The sequence below is a fragment of the Sarcophilus harrisii genome, chromosome 4 (genome assembly GCF_902635505.1).
Source record: "Sarcophilus harrisii chromosome 4, mSarHar1.11, whole genome shotgun sequence".
NCBI lineage: Eukaryota > Metazoa > Chordata > Mammalia > Dasyuromorphia > Dasyuridae > Sarcophilus > Sarcophilus harrisii.
In genome coordinates, this window is record NC_045429.1 from 75131143 (window position 1) to 75151284 (window position 20142).

At 33.6% G+C, this 20142-nt stretch overlaps 1 protein-coding gene across 3 annotated transcripts in view; it reads left to right on the plus strand.

Annotated features, from left to right (window-relative positions):
- Positions 1-20142, plus strand: part of HMCN1 (hemicentin 1) — a 465183-nt gene that overhangs the window by 373693 nt on the left and 71348 nt on the right. For all 3 annotated transcript variants that reach the window (XM_031937038.1, XM_031937039.1, XM_003767514.3), the window contains exons 69-77: positions 3456-3652; positions 8034-8115; positions 9467-9603; positions 11020-11161; positions 12240-12384; positions 12851-12978; positions 13311-13467; positions 17197-17318; positions 17999-18163. In XM_031937038.1, the coding sequence (XP_031792898.1) occupies positions 3456-3652; positions 8034-8115; positions 9467-9603; positions 11020-11161; positions 12240-12384; positions 12851-12978; positions 13311-13467; positions 17197-17318; positions 17999-18163 (1275 nt within the window). The remainder of the gene's footprint in view (positions 1-3455; positions 3653-8033; positions 8116-9466; positions 9604-11019; positions 11162-12239; positions 12385-12850; positions 12979-13310; positions 13468-17196; positions 17319-17998; positions 18164-20142) is intronic.

The following is a 20142-nucleotide window of genomic DNA, read 5'->3' on the forward strand; positions in this document are numbered from 1 at the left end:
TTGAGGGAAAGAACTATTCCTTTTTTGTTTCTGCATCGTTACTAATACATCATTATTCGTGTGTAAGTTGTACAGTTGATTATTAACCAGTTTCTGAATTTTTCTCAAGTACTTAAATACATTCTAAGTACGTCTGTTCCAATATAATAACATAATACTATATAATAATTTATATATCAGTTCTAATGAGGAGGAAAAAAGAGGGTTATGTAAAAGGGTTAAAGGTAAAGAGGAGTTACCAACCGTCAGATTCTTTAAAAGAAATATACAGAATATGTAATTAAGGATAAGTAAATGAATACAGAAATGCAGTGTGAATCTTTTAAAAGTGACAAGAATACCAAAGCTCAGAATAATTGAGGATTGTGAGGAGAAAACTAAGAACAACAAAAAACCATTTTTTCTTTTTTTTAATTATAGGTTTTTATTTTTAATATATATACATGGGTAATTTTTGACATTCTTCCCTACTAAACCCAGTGTTCTAATTTTTCCCTCCTTTCTCCTCCCCCCTTCCTCAGTCAGTAAGTAATCCAGTATATGTTAAACATATGTAATTTCTCTATACATATTTCCACAAATATCAAAAAGCATTTTTTTCTTTTAGCTCTGCTGAAGAAAATAGGGTTCTGGTTGGTGCTTTTTAAAAGACACATTACCATGGCTCGCATGAAAATAGGGGAAATAGATCAGTTTACAATGTGCCAGGCACATTGTGATAAGTACTAGGGACAAAAAGAAAGGAGACAGTCCTTCTCATGGAGTTCATAATCTAATGTAGGAAGCAACAAACAAACAAATATAGGAAATAATTAATGGAGAGAAAACATTAAAATTAAGAGGGATTGGAACAAGCTTCCTATATAAGGTGGAATTTTGGTCAGAATTTGAAGTAAGCTAGAGAATCCAGTAGGCAGAGATTATGAGGGAGAACATTCTAAGCATGGAAGACATAACCAAGAAATGTAATATTTTATTCAGGGAACCACAAGGAAATTGTTGTCACTTGATCAAAGAGTACGAGGAGAGGTGAGGATAGGAGTCCTAGATAATGAAAAGTTTTGGATCTTAAACAGAGAATTTTGTGTTTTATTTTGGAGGTGATAGAGTTTACTGAATATGGCAACAGGAGAAGAGAGGTAACATAGACTTGCACTGTAGGAAAATCCACTCTTAATGAAGTATGTTCTGGATTGAGGAGAGTCATGTGGTAGACAAACCAACTAGCAGGCAATTGCAAAAGTCTAGGCAGGTAGAGATGAAGGCCTGCACAAGAGCGATGGCAAAATCAGAGGATAAAGGAAAAATGTTTAATAGATGGTACAAAGCTAAAATTGACAGACCTTGTTAATAGGTTGGATATTAGAAGTGAGAGAGGAGTCAAGGATGATGTCTAGATTATAAATTTGGTGTCTAAGAGGATAGTGGTGTCCTTTGATGGTAATGAGGAAATTTGGAAAGTAGCAGGGGATTTTAGGTGGAAATGTGAGTTCAGCTTGAGATATGTTGAATTTAAGATTTTATTGGACATTCAGTTTAAGATATCTGCAAGGTGATTGGAAATTCAAGGCTGAAGGTCAGCAGAGATTTTAGAGCAGGAGAAATAAATCACACAGTGATGGTAATTAAATCTTTTGGTGCTGATGAGATCAGCAAATGAAATAATATAAAGGAAGAATTGGGGCTATAATAGAGCCCTGTGGGACACTCAATAGAGGAAATTATCTAGATGAGGATCTAGCTGAGGAGATGGAGAAATGGTAAGATAAATAGGAGAAGGAGATAGAGAGGTCTCAAAACCTAGAGAGAAAAGAATATCAAGGAGAAGAGAATGATCAACTGTATCAAGGCCACAGAGATGATAAGAAGATTGAGGATTGAGAAAAGGCTATTAGATTTTAGCAATAGATAGAGAATTTTTGGAGAAAAGATTTTCCATGGAATTATGAGATTAAAATTCAGATTGTAGGGCAAGTGAGAAAGAAGGTGGATACAATTACTGTAGAAAGCTTTTTCAAAAAGTTAAGCCGCAAGGGGCAGATGAAATATAGAATAATAGTTGGATAGAGCAATCAAGTGAGAGTATTTTGTGGATGAGAGAAGTGGGCTTGTTTGTAGGCATTGGATAATGAGCCAACAGACAGGGAGAGATTGAAGATAAGACAGTAAGGATGACAGAAGAGACTGATGTTGGAGGAGATGAGATGGAACAGAATTGTTTATATAGGTAGAAGTATTTGTCTTGCCAAGTAGTAATTCTACCTCTTTATGTCAAAAAAGGGACAAAGGAAAGTGGCAGAAAGTAGTGATGTGAAATGAGGAAGACAGAAAAAGAGGGAAAATTTTTTAGTAAAATGTGAGGAAAGTTCTTAGCTGAGAGGGTGGAGAAAGGAGGGAACCATGGGAGATTCAAGAAAGAGTGAAAAGAATTGAAGGAAGCGTATTGTGGGAGTGTTACCTAGCAGCAGTGACCTCTCAATTGAGGCTGTGCAACATAAATTTGAAGTAGATCCCTTAAGATTGCTGGAATGATTTTTCAATTCAACAGTATGTAGTAGAAAATAAGATTTATGGTAGTGATCCAAGGTTGAGGGTTGGCAAAATATAATCAGCAATATGGTAAAAGTGAAAGGGACCCAAGGAAAGGGAACAGGGTAAAGGTGAATTGGTTCACCAGAGGGTCAATATGGAGAAAGAAGAGTACAGCTACTCTAGAGATGAACACCTGCGAGAGACTTGAGTAGACATGGTGTAGACAGAGTTTGGGAACACAGAGGGAGAGGTGAAAATAAAATATTATATAAATATATATAATTATATATATAAATATAAATATAAAAATGAAAATAAAACATATATAATAAAATAATAAAAATAAAATATTATGGTCAGGTAAGGGAATTTCAGGATTCTTAGATAGCGAAATGGTACAATTGGGGTAATGACAAGACTTTTGTGTATTTGGACACCTACTTAGTTCAAGCCACTGTGTTAGACCATGGAGATAAGAATTTGAAATAAAACCTCTTCTTTTAAGTAGCTTACAATAGAACTAGAGCAGTCTATTTTTAAACGACTGCTGTTTTAAGTAAAAGTTAGAAATTATGAGCTCAGTTCTTTTCATTTCAAGCATATGCCAGCTTGTAAAAACAACATAAAACTGAGGTTATAAAACCACAACTATCTCAGTTATCCAATTCCCATTCCCACTGTTCATCACATAATAGCCCTCCAATTTCCATGTGGGTTTTATAGGCCTGACCTATCTATCCTTTGTAAATTAATGTCAGTGTCAATAAAGAATAATGTAAAGTAACTATATTTCCAATTGCCTTATCCTACCCAACTAAATAACTATTTTTTTCTTTTAAGGATGAATTTGAGGAGGCTTAAATTGGGAAGGTTTTGCTCTTTGATGTTGTTTAAAACTTCATTTTTTTCTCTTTCTTAAACAGAGCCACCTCATATCAATGGATCAGATCATCCAGAGGAGATATCTGTAGTTGTTAATAATCTCCTTGAGCTTTTCTGCATGGCTTCTGGTATTCCCACTCCCAAAATTATGTGGATGAAAGATGGACGTCCCTTACCACAGATTGATGATGTTCAGATTGTTGGAGGAGGAGAAGTTCTTCGACTACCTAGTGCTCAGGTATTATGTTGGAATATTACAACTGCATTTCTCCCTAACTTTGCAGTTCTGATCTGTTTTTTTAAAATGTAGCTAGGTTAGGAATTAGTAGTTTGAAGAAAACATTAAAATAGAAGCCTTGGATTTTGTTTTTAACAGATCTAAATAATTTTTAGCATTTATTTATATGAAGGTCTTTTGCTCTCATTCAAAGACAATGTGAAACCCAAAAGAATGGTGTTTTAGGGATTATGGCCATAAGCAGTTCCTAAGGGTTCCCTTTCTGGAATGGTACTGGACTATCAGATAACCTGGATATTTGCTATGTCATTTTACTTTCACTAGGATAGGATCTTTCAGAATTATCCTGCCTCTGTGTAACTCTTTTTCCAGTTGCAAGTTCCTAACTATAGGTATGGACAGTCTAATAATAACTCATAATTTTATTTCAACTTTTATGCTGCCATTTATTTGGATCCTACTCTCTTTTGTCTCTTTGGCATATAACCCAAAGAAATCACTCAGTCATCACATAAGTGAAGTATTACTATCTCAGCAATGGGAGTAACCCTATACAATTCTGTTAGAGCCTGAATTTTCAGTTCCTCAGGCCCATCCTATTCTGTGTCATGCCTTTTTGCTCTGGCAGGGAAGGGGGAAATATTTGCACCCAGGGGATTTTGTATAAAAATACAAGTTAACCATATGTTACTGTGTAACTATGTAACTGTGTTTAACTATAAAACCTTTATGTAAATACACATTGTTGAGGGAGAAGGGGAAATATACAACTGTATTTGTCATTTGGAACATTGCCAAAGGCTCTTGGTCCTCTTGTCTGGGTTCTGGTCATTTAACTTTGTTATGTCTAGGAAAAGGATTTTTGTCAGTGCAACATGGTTGCTTAAGCCTAAGTAAACTGATTTATGCTAAAAAAATAATAATAATAATGAAATACTAGCTGTTTTCTCAATTTAAAGGTCACATGTGGAAGGGCAAGTCATCTCAGAATTCCCTATTTTACCTAGTCGGACTTCTCTTATGGATAATAGGTTCAACTCCTCTTTAATTACCTACCATTAGTATCTGCTCCTAAGCTTGGTACATTAGCTGAAGCAAAGTTGAAGTACATTGGCAGATTACATAGATGACACAAAGGGTAAGAGTACTGAACTTGGGGTCAGGAAGACCAGAGTTTGAATGCTGCCTCAAGGACCGACTGGGTATTTGGCTCTGAACGAATCACTTAACCTGTCTGACTCTAATTTCCTCATATGTAAAATATGGATAAAATAGCATCTCCTATTGTTGAGGTGTAGATCGAATGTCTAGATTTGGGGTACCTAAATGAAATTAGGGTTTAGTTAAGGTCTAGTGGCAGGTTTGGGGTACAGGGAGTCAAACAGAGTTCCCCTGCAACCCCCTTGGATTCAGCGCAAGGATACAGCAGTATATGAGGTCTAGTAGCAGCGCGGAATTCCCAATAAAAGCATTTATTGGCCCGGAGAGCTAGATTGATAAAAGAGGTTTATTATTGAGTTTAGAAGTAGGAGATAGGTGAAGGTAGAGATAAGGAGGGCACTGGACAGAGGGTCCAGTGGACAGAGGGTCCTCACATGGCTACCATGTTTGGAATCTCTGCAAAGAGGGGTTCCCAGTGTGGCCCTTTTAAATCGGAGACTTAGCTCGAGGGGCTTTGGGGTGTAGCCCCAAAGTTGGCTCAGATCCGGGTAGGGCTGGAACAGGTCTGGATCTTCTATTGGAATTCAAAGGGACCAGGATTTGTGAGTCAAAGGGTAATTTACATTAACTAGGTGGGGTTGGGAATCAAAGATTGGAATCTTTCCCACATCACTATTAAGTGAGATAAAAGTTTGTTTCACAAACCTTAAAGCACTATATAAATCTTCCTACTTACTTCCTACTAAATCCTACTACTACAAAAAGGCAAGGCATCCTTAGATGCCAAATACATTTATGAGTATTTTTTAAATATACCATTGTATGCTGCCTTTCATTATAAGTTGTTAATTCCTAAATTACTCAATTTATACCAGTTAAATAGAATAACCTAATGAGATTTTAATAAGTAATTTGCATATGATAGCTTAATTTTCAATTGAGATGGTTCGATTTTATAACAATATTCAATTCAAAAAATTCCGACATGAAAAATAAAGTGTTCTCAAAATTAATCGTAATAGAATTGCTGTCATGTGTAAACAAAAATATTTAGCCCTTTTTCATATGAGGCAGAGGAAGCATTCTGATGCCATTTAGCTCTTTTAGCAATCCTGAACAACAATTTCTTTCTCTTGTCCTTGCTCAGGTAACAGGCACATTTCCTGATGAAATTATACGTTCAGATGCTTTTCTCACTGAATTTGGAAAGGAAGAAAGAAAGCTTAGTTGAACTCTTTGAAGTTTTGTTTTGTTTTGTTTTCCTGTCATTATATTGCAAATACTCTTCAGATTCTCCTCAGGCTTTCCCCTTTTCAAACATCCTGTTTACTCAGGAAAAAAAAAAACCCACCAAATCTGTTTAAACTATTAAGTTATCAGCTTAATCAAAACAACACTATACTAATACAATTAATCAACTTGATTGATTGTTGAAACACTGCTGATAGAAGTCATTAATACTAGGTACTATTGGGATAAAAATGTCTGGTATGGCTGCCCTCAAGGACTTTATTTTGGGGCCAAGATATATCCTAGATTTGCCTTATATTCTACCATCTTTGGATAAGACTGAGATGGGCACAAAGCATGACATGCACTCAGCTCCCAATGATCTAATAATCATCCTCCTCTTAGTCTTTCTCAACCTTTAGGATTTAGTAAGAGATTCTGACCCTTTGAGTCAGTGGTATCAAGGGTCTCCATCAATTCTTTGCTCTGTCATCATATAATCCTAGAATGTGGCTACTCCTATTTCCCATTCTATTTGAGATTCTAGCACTGCAGAGTCCTTGTTAGCTAAAGGCGGAAAAAAAGACATATACGTGTGGAATACATATATGTATATACACATATATATCCTCTCCATCTCTTCACTTCCTGTACTCTAACCTATCTATTTTGGTCCTGCTCTTCCACACCCTATATTCTCTTCCCCCAACCATTCCTGTGACTTCACGCTCCTAAATCTATACTTCAACTTTATGAAAATTCTCTCTACCATCATCTGGGCTCTCTTTCTTCCTATCACAGTTTTGACCTGTAGTTGACCAGTTAAGCATTTATTATCAATTTATTATCAATTATCAAAATTATAATCTTTTGCATTATCATCCTATTAACCATATTATAAACTTGCTATACTGGGTTCATATCAAGACTAACCTTTCTACTCATTCTTTTAACCCTATCTCCATCCACAGTTTTCATCTTCAATGATGTGTTAATGTGAGCACTGGATTTTCTATCAGAAGATCATCAGTTTGCATCCCTGTTCCCTGTTCTATTACTCACCTGTATCTCTGAGTAAATAATTTCAGATTCCTTATTTGCAAAATTAAAATCTCCTATGTCTATTCCTGTTCCACATTTATGATCATGTTTTCTTATTGTATTTGGCAACAAAATGATACCAACTCATACTTTCCCTTCCATAGGTGGCATATGAACTGACTAATGTTAGCTATAAATTCATTTTGTCTTTTAGTTTTATTTATAATATGGATATAAGAATTCATTTATTCCATTCCTCCAGTAATGAGTCAAGTCACCGGACATTATATCTCTCATGTTTAGTGCAGCAAACACTGTTAGGCATTTTATGTGGTCTACTTATTCATTTATTTATCCCCTGTTCATTTTTATTCCCCTCTGCCACTCTTATCAATTAGAATTGGACAACTTAATGATTTGATTGATTTACAATCAAATTAATTTTTTAATAAAAGTTTTCAGTTTTTGTTTAAATGCCTGGCATTATGCAGTATAGTTTTTATTGCACTAAAATACTATATCAAACATTAACTGAAAACAGACCTCTGTGTTCTAATATGGATGTACATGCATTTTATTATTGCGTTTCATTTTTATGACCTGTACTGCTACTCTCCAAATTTATTTCTTTTTATTCAGGAAATCTCCCAACAGACTTTATAAATTTGTATTATGAGCTATAACTAAAATCTCATATAAACTGCAAGCAGCTCTGACATGAAATGTTGGAATTGTATTGCAATGTAATACAATAATTAAGTGCCTTATCAGAGATTTAAAGGGAACAAAAACCCCCAAAGCTAATGAATTCCTTAATCTTTTGAGAATCATGCTTTTTTCAGTAGTCTTTGGGATTTAGATTATTCTCTTCCTGTTTTTATATACATTATAAAACTAATATGTTGTAGATATTTTTTGTGCACATGATGAAATCATTTTTTTCCTTTAGGTGGAAGACACAGGAAGATATACATGTTTGGCATCTAGTCCTGCAGGAGATGATGACAGAGAATATTTGGTGAGAGTGCATGGTAGGTTTGGACAGAAGTTCTAAAATCATTAAGTCCTCATTAGGCTACATAGTTTATATAACTTAATTACAAGTTAACTTGTTAACAATCAGATATATTCATATTTAAAATTTTTCTTTTCTCTTTTCTTGTTTGGTTCTGATATTCTTCCATAAAGCAGTTTCCTACATGACAAAAACAGGAAGGGGATTTGAAAAGTCACATTGGAGCCAAGCTATTTTTCTCTGGCTTCAGTACAGAACTTTTGGGCCTAATGAACAACCTGGAAAATGGATAGTACTTGGCGTTATATTATTATGCTGTCATTGAACAATAACGTGCTGCCTTTAATAGATATTGATTTCTAATTTAAATGTTGAGGATTCGTTTATTTAGTTGGAATTAAGTATATTCAGATGAATAAATATTTTTCAAGCTACATTTTATGAATAGGTAGTGACTCTATATGTTAAAGAACACCTTCTGATGCCCAGAGGCAATTAGTAACAAGCCTATATTTAATTAACAAGATCTTTCCATAATTTGATATATTCTAAGATGCTTTCTGGGTAATTTTTTGGTTTGATAATTATTGGTTGAATAGTACAATGCCAAGTTGAATGGTAGAATCCCAAGTCTAGAAGTATTTTTGGAATCCAAAAAAAGAGATAATGTAATGATTTCTGACATAATTTGGAATCTTTTTACTTTAGAAGTGCTAAACTTTTTCTTTTCATGGACTCTATGGATATTATCTCACAATAATGTTTTTAAATGCTTATAATCATTTTTCTTTTCTAGACTACAGGACTACACAAGAAAATAATTATATTGAAATATAGTTATCAAAATATTTTTTTAAATTCACAGTTAAAAATCTTTGGTCTAGTAAAAAAAAAGAATGACATACAAATTAAGAGACTATGGGTCTTGTTTTGGTTCTGCCATGAATTGGGGAACCCTGAATAAACTGCCTCATCTTTGTATTTTAGTTATCTTATCAAAAAAATGGGGATAATACTATTTATTCTGCCTCATGAGGTTGCTGACATCCAACTAACTTACTAACATCTAAGTTAATATGTATAGAAAGGCCCTGATATTTTAAAAAGTGTCTCCAATATGTATACATATATTGTACTTAACATATACTTTAATATATTTAACATGTATTGGATTACCTGCCATCTGGGGGAGAGGATGGGGGGAAGGAGGGGAAAAGTTGGAACAGAAGGTTTTGTTAAGGGTCAATGCTGAAAAATTATCCATGCATATATCTTGTAAATAAAAAATGTTCTCCAAGCTTATATTACAACTTAGAATAAATTCATTTGTTATATGAGGCTTTTAATGAATTTGTTGTCATATACAGTACCACCTAATATTTCTGGGACCAGTGATCTTCAGGACATCGTTGTGTTACAAAACAGACAAGTTACACTGGAATGCAAATCAGATGCAGTGCCCCCACCCATAATTACTTGGCTTAAAAATGGAGAACAATTACAGGTAAATTTTATATTGTTTAGTTTCATGGATGTTTTGTTGAAGAAAAGAAAATACAGTGTTAGACAGTGCACCGTTCTTACCTTTCCTCTATAGAATGACTGTTACAGGATTCATTAGAGTTAGCTATTTAACTCTGTGCCATATATCAATGTTCTAAAGATCAGAATGCTTTGTGATACAAGCTTGAATTTGGTTATTCCGCTGCATCCCGTTTGAGATGATGAAAGCCTCTTCAAATTGACATGACATCTGGTGGGTCTCTGGGATTAACCTAACATTGGACTTTTGAATTTGGCTGCATGCTCTCCTTGACCCAGAACTGGATTTGGATCACTCAATAGAACATCACAAAATTCCTTAAAAAGAACTTTTGGACTCAATGGAATTGGGATATTGATCTCTGAAGGAAAAGAATTCTCTAGTATCTCTGTAATCCAGAAATTGATTGACATTAATATCCTCCATGTGACTTTTTAGGGTCTGCTTGATTAAACAGAAGATGATGCTCTGATCTGGAATGGTTTGCCTTTGTCTTAAGTGTTGAATTTCTTGATTCCTCTTTCTTCTCTTTATTCTTTCTCAGTCCAAAGCAGAAATATCAAAATCCTATTGATGTTATGCTGAAGGGAGAGAAGAGGGAAAGGGGACAATTGTTAACTGATGAAAAGAATCATAGACAGGAGTTTAGTATGTCTTGGTTCTAATTCCCATTGAGAAAAGGCTTGGTTAAGTCACTATAAATAAACAAACTTCTAATGACTCTGTATGAAATGCTTAATATCTTCCCTTCTCATCAGAATGATTTAGAAAAATAACATCTATGAGAGGAAGGCACATGCACTTGTTATTCAGTCATTTTTTAATCATGTTTGACTCCTTGTCACTCCATTTGGTGTTTTTTTGGGCAAAGATACATCAGTAGTTTGCCATTTTCTTCTCCAGCTTATTGTACAAATGAGGAAACTGAGGTAAACAGAGTTCAATGACTTGGGCTGGTAACTATTAAGTGTCTGAGGCTAGATATGATTTCAGGTTTTCCTCGCTCCAGGCCTGGCACACTATCCCCTATAGCAACTAGCTTCCTTATAGTCACAGGCATAGAAGAGTGCTAATAGCAAAGTCAAGGAGGCATGAGTTCATTTCCAAACTTTTACACAAATTAGCTGTCTAATTATGGATAATTCACTTAATCTCTTCATGATCCCAAACAACTCATCTGTTTTGGGGAGGCAGCTTTTGGTGGCCTGAAATCACTGGTCAAAATCAGAAGTTTTGTATGTTTCATTTGGGAGAAAGCATTTCTGGTAAAGTAACCTCATTTGACCTAATCTTGAGCTTTTTTTATGTGTTAAAAATGATCATATTAGCATATGTGTATAAATTATTTTATTTATTTGTCTCATTTGTTTAATTTAGGCAACTCCACGAATACGTATTCTATCTGGTGGGCGATACTTACAGATCAACAATGCAGACCTAGGGGATACAGCCAGCTACACCTGTGTTGCAAGTAATATTGCAGGAAAGACTACAAGGGAATTTGTTCTGACTGTACATGGTGAGAAAAAAGCATTGACTTTACACATATTTACAGTGTAGCCAAATATTTCCATAATAATTAAAAGCAGAGATTTGTTTTAACATTTTACATGCTAAATATTGAATAACATTTTATGCTAAATGACATTTTATAAGCTAAATCACTAAAGTTAATTGCTTTGAAACCCAAGATTATTTAGTTTCTATATAATGGCCATATTTCAAGAGAATTAAATGTAATTAAAATCATAAGTAGGAGGGTGTTTTGTCTAAGCTGTAAGCCAATCCAAAAGGATACTATATAGAACACTGCTCTTAGTAACAGTCCTAGAATTGAATATCTGGTATTATTCAGAACAAAGTATTTTAAGACAACATACACCTAATCCTCTATTCATCAGTCCAACCTATTTTTCATCTCACCTATGTTGATTGTGGCCTAGAAATAGATATTTTATAGTTAGAGATAATCATCTCTAGCCAATAAAATCCAAAGACTAAGCTTTGCCAACTTTCAGGGAAAATATTTCAGATTTTCTCCCTCAAATATCACTCAGATATGTAACCTGTGTAATTATGCATATTGGTGAATGACCAACTAATGTCACTAATGCCAGCATTCAAATTTAGGTTTTCTGTTCCTGGATGAACTCAGTATGTAATAAAGTGAATTGCACTGAGGACTACTAAGATTAATCACAGATGTGTGTTTCTTTAAAAATCCTACTTTCTGTTCTTCATTTAAAGAAAACTTGTGCCAGTGTCAACATTTTCAAGCTATTCTTTTGGCCAAGCAGGAACATGAAATATCATCTTTAATTTGTATCAGACCAAATATGATTTTTATTGAAACTTTTTGCAAGGAACTAGATTTCTCACATGATATCAGAGTTTTAAAGTTTCTTCTTTGTATTGGATACAAGGTACCTTGAGTAATGTCATCTTTAACTTTCAGAACTAAAATTGATTTAGTTCTGTTAACACAAATCAATTGAAGGCAAATCTATATATTTAACTCAAAGTTTGACTTGTTTTACCCTTTTCAAGATCGTAAGTGAGGATGTGTTTCTAGTATTAACTGAATGTTTTATATACAGTTTCTCCAACCATAAAAAGTGGCCCTCAGAGTGTTGTTGTCCATTTGAATAAATCAGCTATATTGGAATGCATAGTTGAAGGTGTACCAACCCCAAGAATTACCTGGAGAAAAGATGGAGCTATTCTAACTGGTAATAATGCCAGGTAATATTGAAAGTAATATTTAATTTTAAATAACCTAGTCTTTTTCTTGAGAGAAATGACATGTGCTGTAAAACTAGAAGTATGAATTCTTATACCTTTGGTGCATTATTGTTAGCCTACTATATGTTTGAAACAACCATTGTTTCACTTACTCTAACATACTAATTAGAGAACTATAGATAAGAGTATGAAAATATTTAAGATATATATAACCAGAGCTTTACAATAAATTTCATGTTTAAGATCCTCAAATACAGACCCTTTTGCTCTGAGATTTGGTAATCTGTCTGCTTAATTCTATTAAATTATTAGAAACCTAGAAAAAGGGTCATGGCTAGGAGAAATTTGCCTAAACAAACTTTTTTAAAATAAGGAAAATTACGTGAGACAAATTGGGAAAAGTTGGAGCTTATTCTCCTCAGCATGTTATGAACATGACTAGCTTTGTTTGTGACTTTTATTTTAGATATTCTGTCTCAGAGAATGGATTCCTTCATATTCACTCAGCACATGTCAGTGACACTGGCAGATATTTGTGCATGGCCACCAATGCTGCAGGAACAGAACGCAAACGAATTGATTTACAAGTCCATGGTAAATAAGTGTGTCTATAAACATCCAGAAATTGGAAATAGAGTTGGAAAACTTCTAGGATATAAATTAGCTGTTGATATTTTGTACTGATAGTTTTCATGAAGACCTTGACATTCTGGGTTATTTAAGTACATTACATTTTATAATAATCAAAAATTTCTGCTGTAGGTTAAAACAATGAGCCATGTATATAAATTTAGAGAACCTTATTACATAACTAGCTAGAAATATAAGAAAAGCTACAAATGAAGTATTTGAATATTTTAGATTTAAAGTTTGATTACAGGACAAAATATATTCTATTTGCTTCTTATTTTGTGACACATTTTTAGTCCCTCCATCTGTTGCTCCTGGACCTACCAATATTACTGTTACTGTAAATGTTCAAACCACTCTGGCATGTGAAGCTTCTGGAATCCCAAGACCATCAGTAAGTTGGAAGAAGAATGGACAATTTCTTAATGTGGATCAAAATCAAAATTCCTACAGGTGAGAAGTAGTTCATCCTAAAATCTCATTTTCCCACTTGACAGTAGGGGAGAGGAAATAAAGAAAAAGAAAAGAGAATTTAAATTTTCATGAGTGACAACAGAAGAGAAAGTACCTAACTTAAGGAAAATCAACTGATAAACAAATTGTAGAAATTTGTCTCTTATCACACACACACACACACATGTATTTCTGCCAAATCCTCCCCAAAATGTCCAATCTTCTTTTTGTCAAATTGAATGGTTTTCCCTTAAATCTCATTCTTTGTATCTTCTGCGATATTTTAAAACCCTCTCATTCAGTACACTCTTTTTCACAACTCTTCTGCCTTTTCGTTCTCCTCCTTATCTGACCTCTTGTTTTCAGCCTTCTTACCTTACCAGGTCTTAGAACTTTACCCACTGTGTGTGTACCCAAGACTTTCTTGAATGCTCTCTTTTTTCTTTAATATTTTTCAAGTATCATTCTTTGTGCATAACCCAAAACCTATATATAATGATATGTAAATTATTTGTGAAAGCAGTAATATTGTTGTGGTCTCATTTTATGACTGCAGTTTGTCATGCATGTGTGCTTCCACGAAACTGAATCTGAAAGTTCAACATAGACCAGATGAAACCTGACTAAGCTGATTTCACCACCTTTAGCTATTTCACCACCTTTAGACAGTTCTGTCAGCTGAGGGCTAGATTTCATGCTAAATTATGTATGGCATGCTCTCTTTGCATTTCACTGATTACTTTTGTTATACTGTAATTCTGTGGTTTTTAAGAATAGATGTTATTCCAAGCAAATATGCAAAAATTATAGTTTCTCTTGAGTGCTAAGAGCATACTTTAATAATGAATGGATGCCCAGAATCAGGAAGATCTAAATTGAAATACAACCTCAGATATTCATAGTTTATGTGATAGTAGGCAAGTTATCCATATTCATACAGCTGACCAAGAAAAATTATGAACTTGGGTCTTCTTCACTTCAAGTCCACTGCCTTATCAACATCATGTTGTTTTTCACACATTAAAATTCCATCTCCCAGAGTGGGGCCTTTATACTGGTTGTCTTTCACATCAGGAATGCTTGCTCTTCTTCTTCCACTCTCTGGAATGCTTTCTTTCCTTCCTCAGCTCAACTATCTACCTTTTATTCATACTCTACTCCCGCCTACTACTGCCTTACCCATCAAAGTTATTTTCTATTTGATTTGTTTAGATTTCTCTCCACCAATGCAGATCACAACTCCTTTGTGAATAAGTAAATGGTTTTCAATATTTTTTCTTGTCACACTATCTTTCATGTCAGTGAAAGATTCACCTTCTGGACAAAATGGTCACAAGCCTATGCAAATTTAGCTTGTCTGGTTCTTAAAGAACAGTATTTTATAGTCTGTCAATGGGGCCATATTCAAAACTTTGCATGTTTTACAATTTGGTAGGACTTACCAGAGATTATATTATACAAGTGTGATATTCAAGAATGCAGACTTATCTTCATGTTACCATGAAGTACCAAAATGGGATTTAGTGCTTCATGCTAAAAAGCAATCTCTTTATAAGTTCCTACCCTCCCTTGTCTTTATTATCTTCTCTTACAAAATGAAGGAATAAGAAAGTATTTATTAAGCACGTGCTTATGTCCAAGGCATTGTGTTAAGTGCTAGAAATATAGTTCTGTGAATACTAATGTCTAGAGAGAAAGAAAATTATATCCAAAAAAAATTAAAACAAAATATTAATTGTTACATATTAAACATCAAGTTCCAAGTTGTTATGTTCAAATTAGTCATAAAAGGAAGAAATGTGTTGAACCAAACTCTTGTGTGAGACTAAAAATAATTGTTTTCATAACTTTTTATTCCATTCTAGTTTATGTGCTTCTGAGTATGTAAATGTTGAAGAAAATCAAAACTTTGAATTATTAGGTCTACTGATTAACATAAATTAAAAATTTTAATATATTCAAAACAAATTTCAAGACTATTGTATCAGATTTAGAGTTATGCCTTTATGTAGAGGCATTAGGATTAACAAAGCACTTTTTATGTCTATTCATAATGCTTAGAATACCTCTGTGAGGAGGGTGATGTCATTAACTCCCTTTTACAAACAAGGAAACCAAGACTGAGAGAAGTTAAGTGACTTGCCTCAGATCATATAGCAGTGGCTAAGGTAGAATTTGAACTCAAAATCTTGACTCCAGATCTGATACTCTGACTCCTCTGCTACTTGATCACCTTGAAGAGAGCCTGTATTTTCTCTCATAAATGTTATTACTGTGGCAGAACATAAAACCAACAGTACATGCAATGTCCTATGAATTTTATACATTCACAAAGATGTCTCAGATCAAAATTTAAGTTAATTACATCAGTGTTTTTATACCAAGGCATCAGCTAAAATGACTTAATATTCTCCTGTGATTTATTAAAGAACCAATGCCAATTCCAAGGCTAACATTAATAAGCATATCCAGTCTCTTTAAATATGTACATGCATACATATTACTGATGCTTTTTGCCTTTCTACCAATTACTATTAACACAGTACCTGGCACTTAGTAGGTATAATGCAACCATACCTTCTCCTGTCACATTGAATTTTTTCTTTCCTAAAAAAAATTTTTAAGAAAGAAAAAATATATACCTGATACAGAAATTGTGTCTTATAAAGTATGCATTAATTTCCATTTCTCTGGAAGATAAGAGAGGAAGTAAATTTCATTATCAATATTTTCTCTGAGATTCTCAAAAGATTTTTTCTTCAATTATTCACATCTGAACTTCTTTGAATGATCTATTCAGATACACTATTTTAACCTTTGTGCATATTGTTCTCTTGATTTTGTGTGAAAGTGGACTTTATTTTAATTATTTTAATTAATCTATCTTAAAAGCTTCCATTATTATTCTTTTCCATTGCCCCATCCCAACTGAACTAATCATGCAACATAGTCCAACATCCAAAAATACATGTCTCATTCTAGATTTTAAATCCATCATCTCTCTAGCAGGAAAGAGATGGTTATAATTCATCTTCAGTTTATTTGACTCATGGATTATGATTGCATTAATCAGTTTTAAATTCTTTGAAAATTGTTTTCTTCTATTGTATTATGCAGACTATTCTCCTAATTCTACTCATTTCACTCTGCATTAGATGTTAGAAGTCTTTCTTGTACACTCTCAAACAATCCATTTGTCTTCCTACTATCACAGTAATATTCAATTACATTCATAGAAATTATGTTTAATCATTTCCTGAAAGGTGGTTGTTTCCTTAGATTCCATTTGGGACTAATACAAAAAGAACTGTTATAAATATTTTTGTGAATATTCATCCTATTCTTTCAGGACTCTACATAAAACCATATACTAATTATCTTTAGGAATCAAGAAAATTTTCCCTAAAAAAGCACATTTTATACAATATTTTATACTATTTGTTCTACTTAAAGATTCATAAATTCATAACATCATTCTTTGTAATCATTATGAACTCTAAACCAAAAAGTAAGTAGAATAAGGTAGAAAACATCTAGACTATCTTTTCTAGGATAACAGTTTGGATTTTGGGTATTTCTAGGATAGTTGATTATTTTACTTAATAATCAAGTAATCTTAGAGGAACCATGTGTTTTAATCAATACCTTAGGAAATAAAAACTCTTTATGAAATGACTGAGCAATTCATTATGTTCTGTGTAACTCAGATTTTTGAAACCTCTCTCCTAGGTTGTTGTCTTCAGGATCTCTAATAATCATTTCACCTATTGTAGATGACACTGCAATATATGAATGCACTGTGTCAAATGATGCTGGAGAGGATCAGAGAGCCATGAGTCTCACTGTACAAGGTATAGATTTATCAAAGCAAACATGCAGATTTACTTTAAATGCTATTACATCACCGGCCTCTGTGGCTTTCTCAGTTCTGTAGTCAAGTAGCATTCTGTGGAAACTACAACATTGGATAAAGTGGAACACACAAGTTCCCTATGAAAGAACTCCATATTTGACAAGATCCCTTGGAAAAACTCTGAAGCAGTGTGGCAGACTTAGACCAATACCTTATTGCATATTCCATAATACATTCTAAATGGATGCATGAACTTAATAGTCAAATTATACCATAAAAAATATTAGAACAGGAGCCAATCACATATCTCTCATGTGTAAAGGTAGAACTTGTATTCTTAGCACAGCAAGAATAAGAGGCACTTCTAAAAGTTGAAATAGATCATTTTGATTGTGTGAAACTGAAAATTTTGTGCACAGACAAAATTAATGCACAGTTGAATGGGAAAAAAATCTTTGTATCAATTATTTGCCATTGGGGTTTGTTATCCAAGACATATAACCAATTAATAACATATTTAATACAATCAGAAATTCCCCATTAGATAATTTATAAAAGAATATGAACAAATATGACAGTCAAATAGCATTTACTGTAAAGGGAAAAGTTGCATATTAATAATGTTTTGGAAATTTGAAAAATACTTATAGTATAATTTACTTTTTTCTTCTTTTTTAGTTCCACCTTCCATAGCAGATGAGACTACTGATCTCTTAGTAACTAAATTGTCTCCTGTAGTGATTACCTGTGCTGCTTCAGGTGTACCAGTGCCCTCAATTCACTGGTCAAAGAATGGAATAAGACTGCTTCCCAGAGGAGATGGCTACAGAATTCTTTCTTCAGGTATACTATTATATGAAAACACAATTTCCACTAGGGTATTGAAATACTGAAATGTCAGTCTATAGGATCTGTGGTTTAAGTGAATTGTGATTTCTCTAGCCAGAAATTATCTTTGTTATAGCATCTATTTTAATCCAGTAATATGTACTTTTATTTTGTTTTTAAATTATAGTCATTTCTATACATTTCTTATAAAACTAGGTAATAAGGTCCTTAACTCTGCTGGTTCCCACCCAAGCATCCTGAATGATATATAATAATAATAATAATAATAATGTTAGAGATTAAAAGGACCTCATATACTTAAAAGAATAATCCATTTTACAACATAACCCCAAAATAGCAAGACCTTTTTCTTAAAATAGGGACAGGGAACCACCAACCACTTGAAGAAACCCATTTTACCTTTGGATTAGCTTTTAAGGTTTTTTTTCTCCAGAGCAATCCCAATTCTTTCAATTTATCTTTGTATGAGATCAACTTCATGATGCCAATTCTGCTCACAATGGCCTTTTTCAATTTTGACACTTGGGATAGAATACAGTACTTCAGCTGTGGTCAGATTAGGTCGGAGTGTAATAGAATTATATTCTTTATCTTCAACTCTAGGCAGCACAGTATAGCCTAAGACCAGACTCTTTGCCTACCTGTCATGGCCTCAGCTAAATTAAGGTTCTCTAAGTATGGGGGAGAATTGAGCATTTTGTAGGCAGCAAGGAATGAACAAGAAGACAGGGAAAGTTTAAAAATGAGAGAAAGATCAGTATGGCAAGATATCCAAGAAATCAGGAGGGAATGGAGGTCAACTGGACAAGTAAACATGTGAAGGGATTTTGAATTATGGAGTTAGGGTGATGAGGAAGCTCAAGCTAGTTAAATTATCATTTGTTTATGAGAGATGATAGAACTGAGGTGGTGGGAGAGCCCCAATCAATCCAGTAAGCCTTTATTAAATGCATGACATTGTATTAAATGTTGTTAAGTGCATTAACTAAATAATAATCCTGATCCCAAGGAACTTTCATTCTTTTTAGGGAGATAGTGTATTCATACATAAAAGAAAACAGTTGGGTTAGAAAATAGTGGAGAGAACACTAGGCATTTGAGTATTCAGAAAGATCTGCATTTAAATCCTGCCCCAAACATTCTAGCTATGTAAGCTAAGCTATGTCACTTTAATCCATGTCACCATTTTACATATGAGGACACTAAATTTTGGTTGTATTATACATGCACCTAAGTGGCAAAGTGGATAAAGATCTTAGAGCAGGAAAACTGAGTCTGAATACCATTTATTCATACACTTACTAGCTCAATAAGCCTAAGCAAGTCACTTAAATTTTCTCAGCTGTGGTTTCCTCTTCTATAAAATGGGATACCTTCCAATGTGATTATTGGATCAAATCAGAAAACAAATGAAAGTGCTTTGCAAAACTCAAAGTATTACATAGATGATAGCTATCATTTTAAGATTGTATTATATACAAAATAAACACAAGGTAGCTTTGGGAAGGAAGACATTATCAATTGGAAAGGATAAAAAAACACTTCATATAGGAGATATTGCTTGAATGACATCCTGAAGGAAAGTTCATTTTATGAACTTTAAGGTCCTCAATAAGTGTGAATTATTATTTATTAAGTACAAAGTAAATGTTCAATGGAATGGATGAAACTTGTATATCAATTTTGTATATCTTGTATATCAATTTATGGAATGAATGAAATTTGTATATCCATATTAATCAAGAACAGATATAAGGGGGCATTTAAAAATTGTTTTCCTCTATGTGAAGATTTCCTCTACATAGAAGAGGTGTCAGAGAGATGAGCCAGAATAGAAAGTGATACAGTAGGACTTCTCCAAGATAGATTTGTTTCTAAATAAACATTCCTCTAAGTAGAAGGATTGGACATATTACAACTTGGTTGCCCAACAAAATTTTGGGATATAAATGAGATAAAATTTGGACAGTACT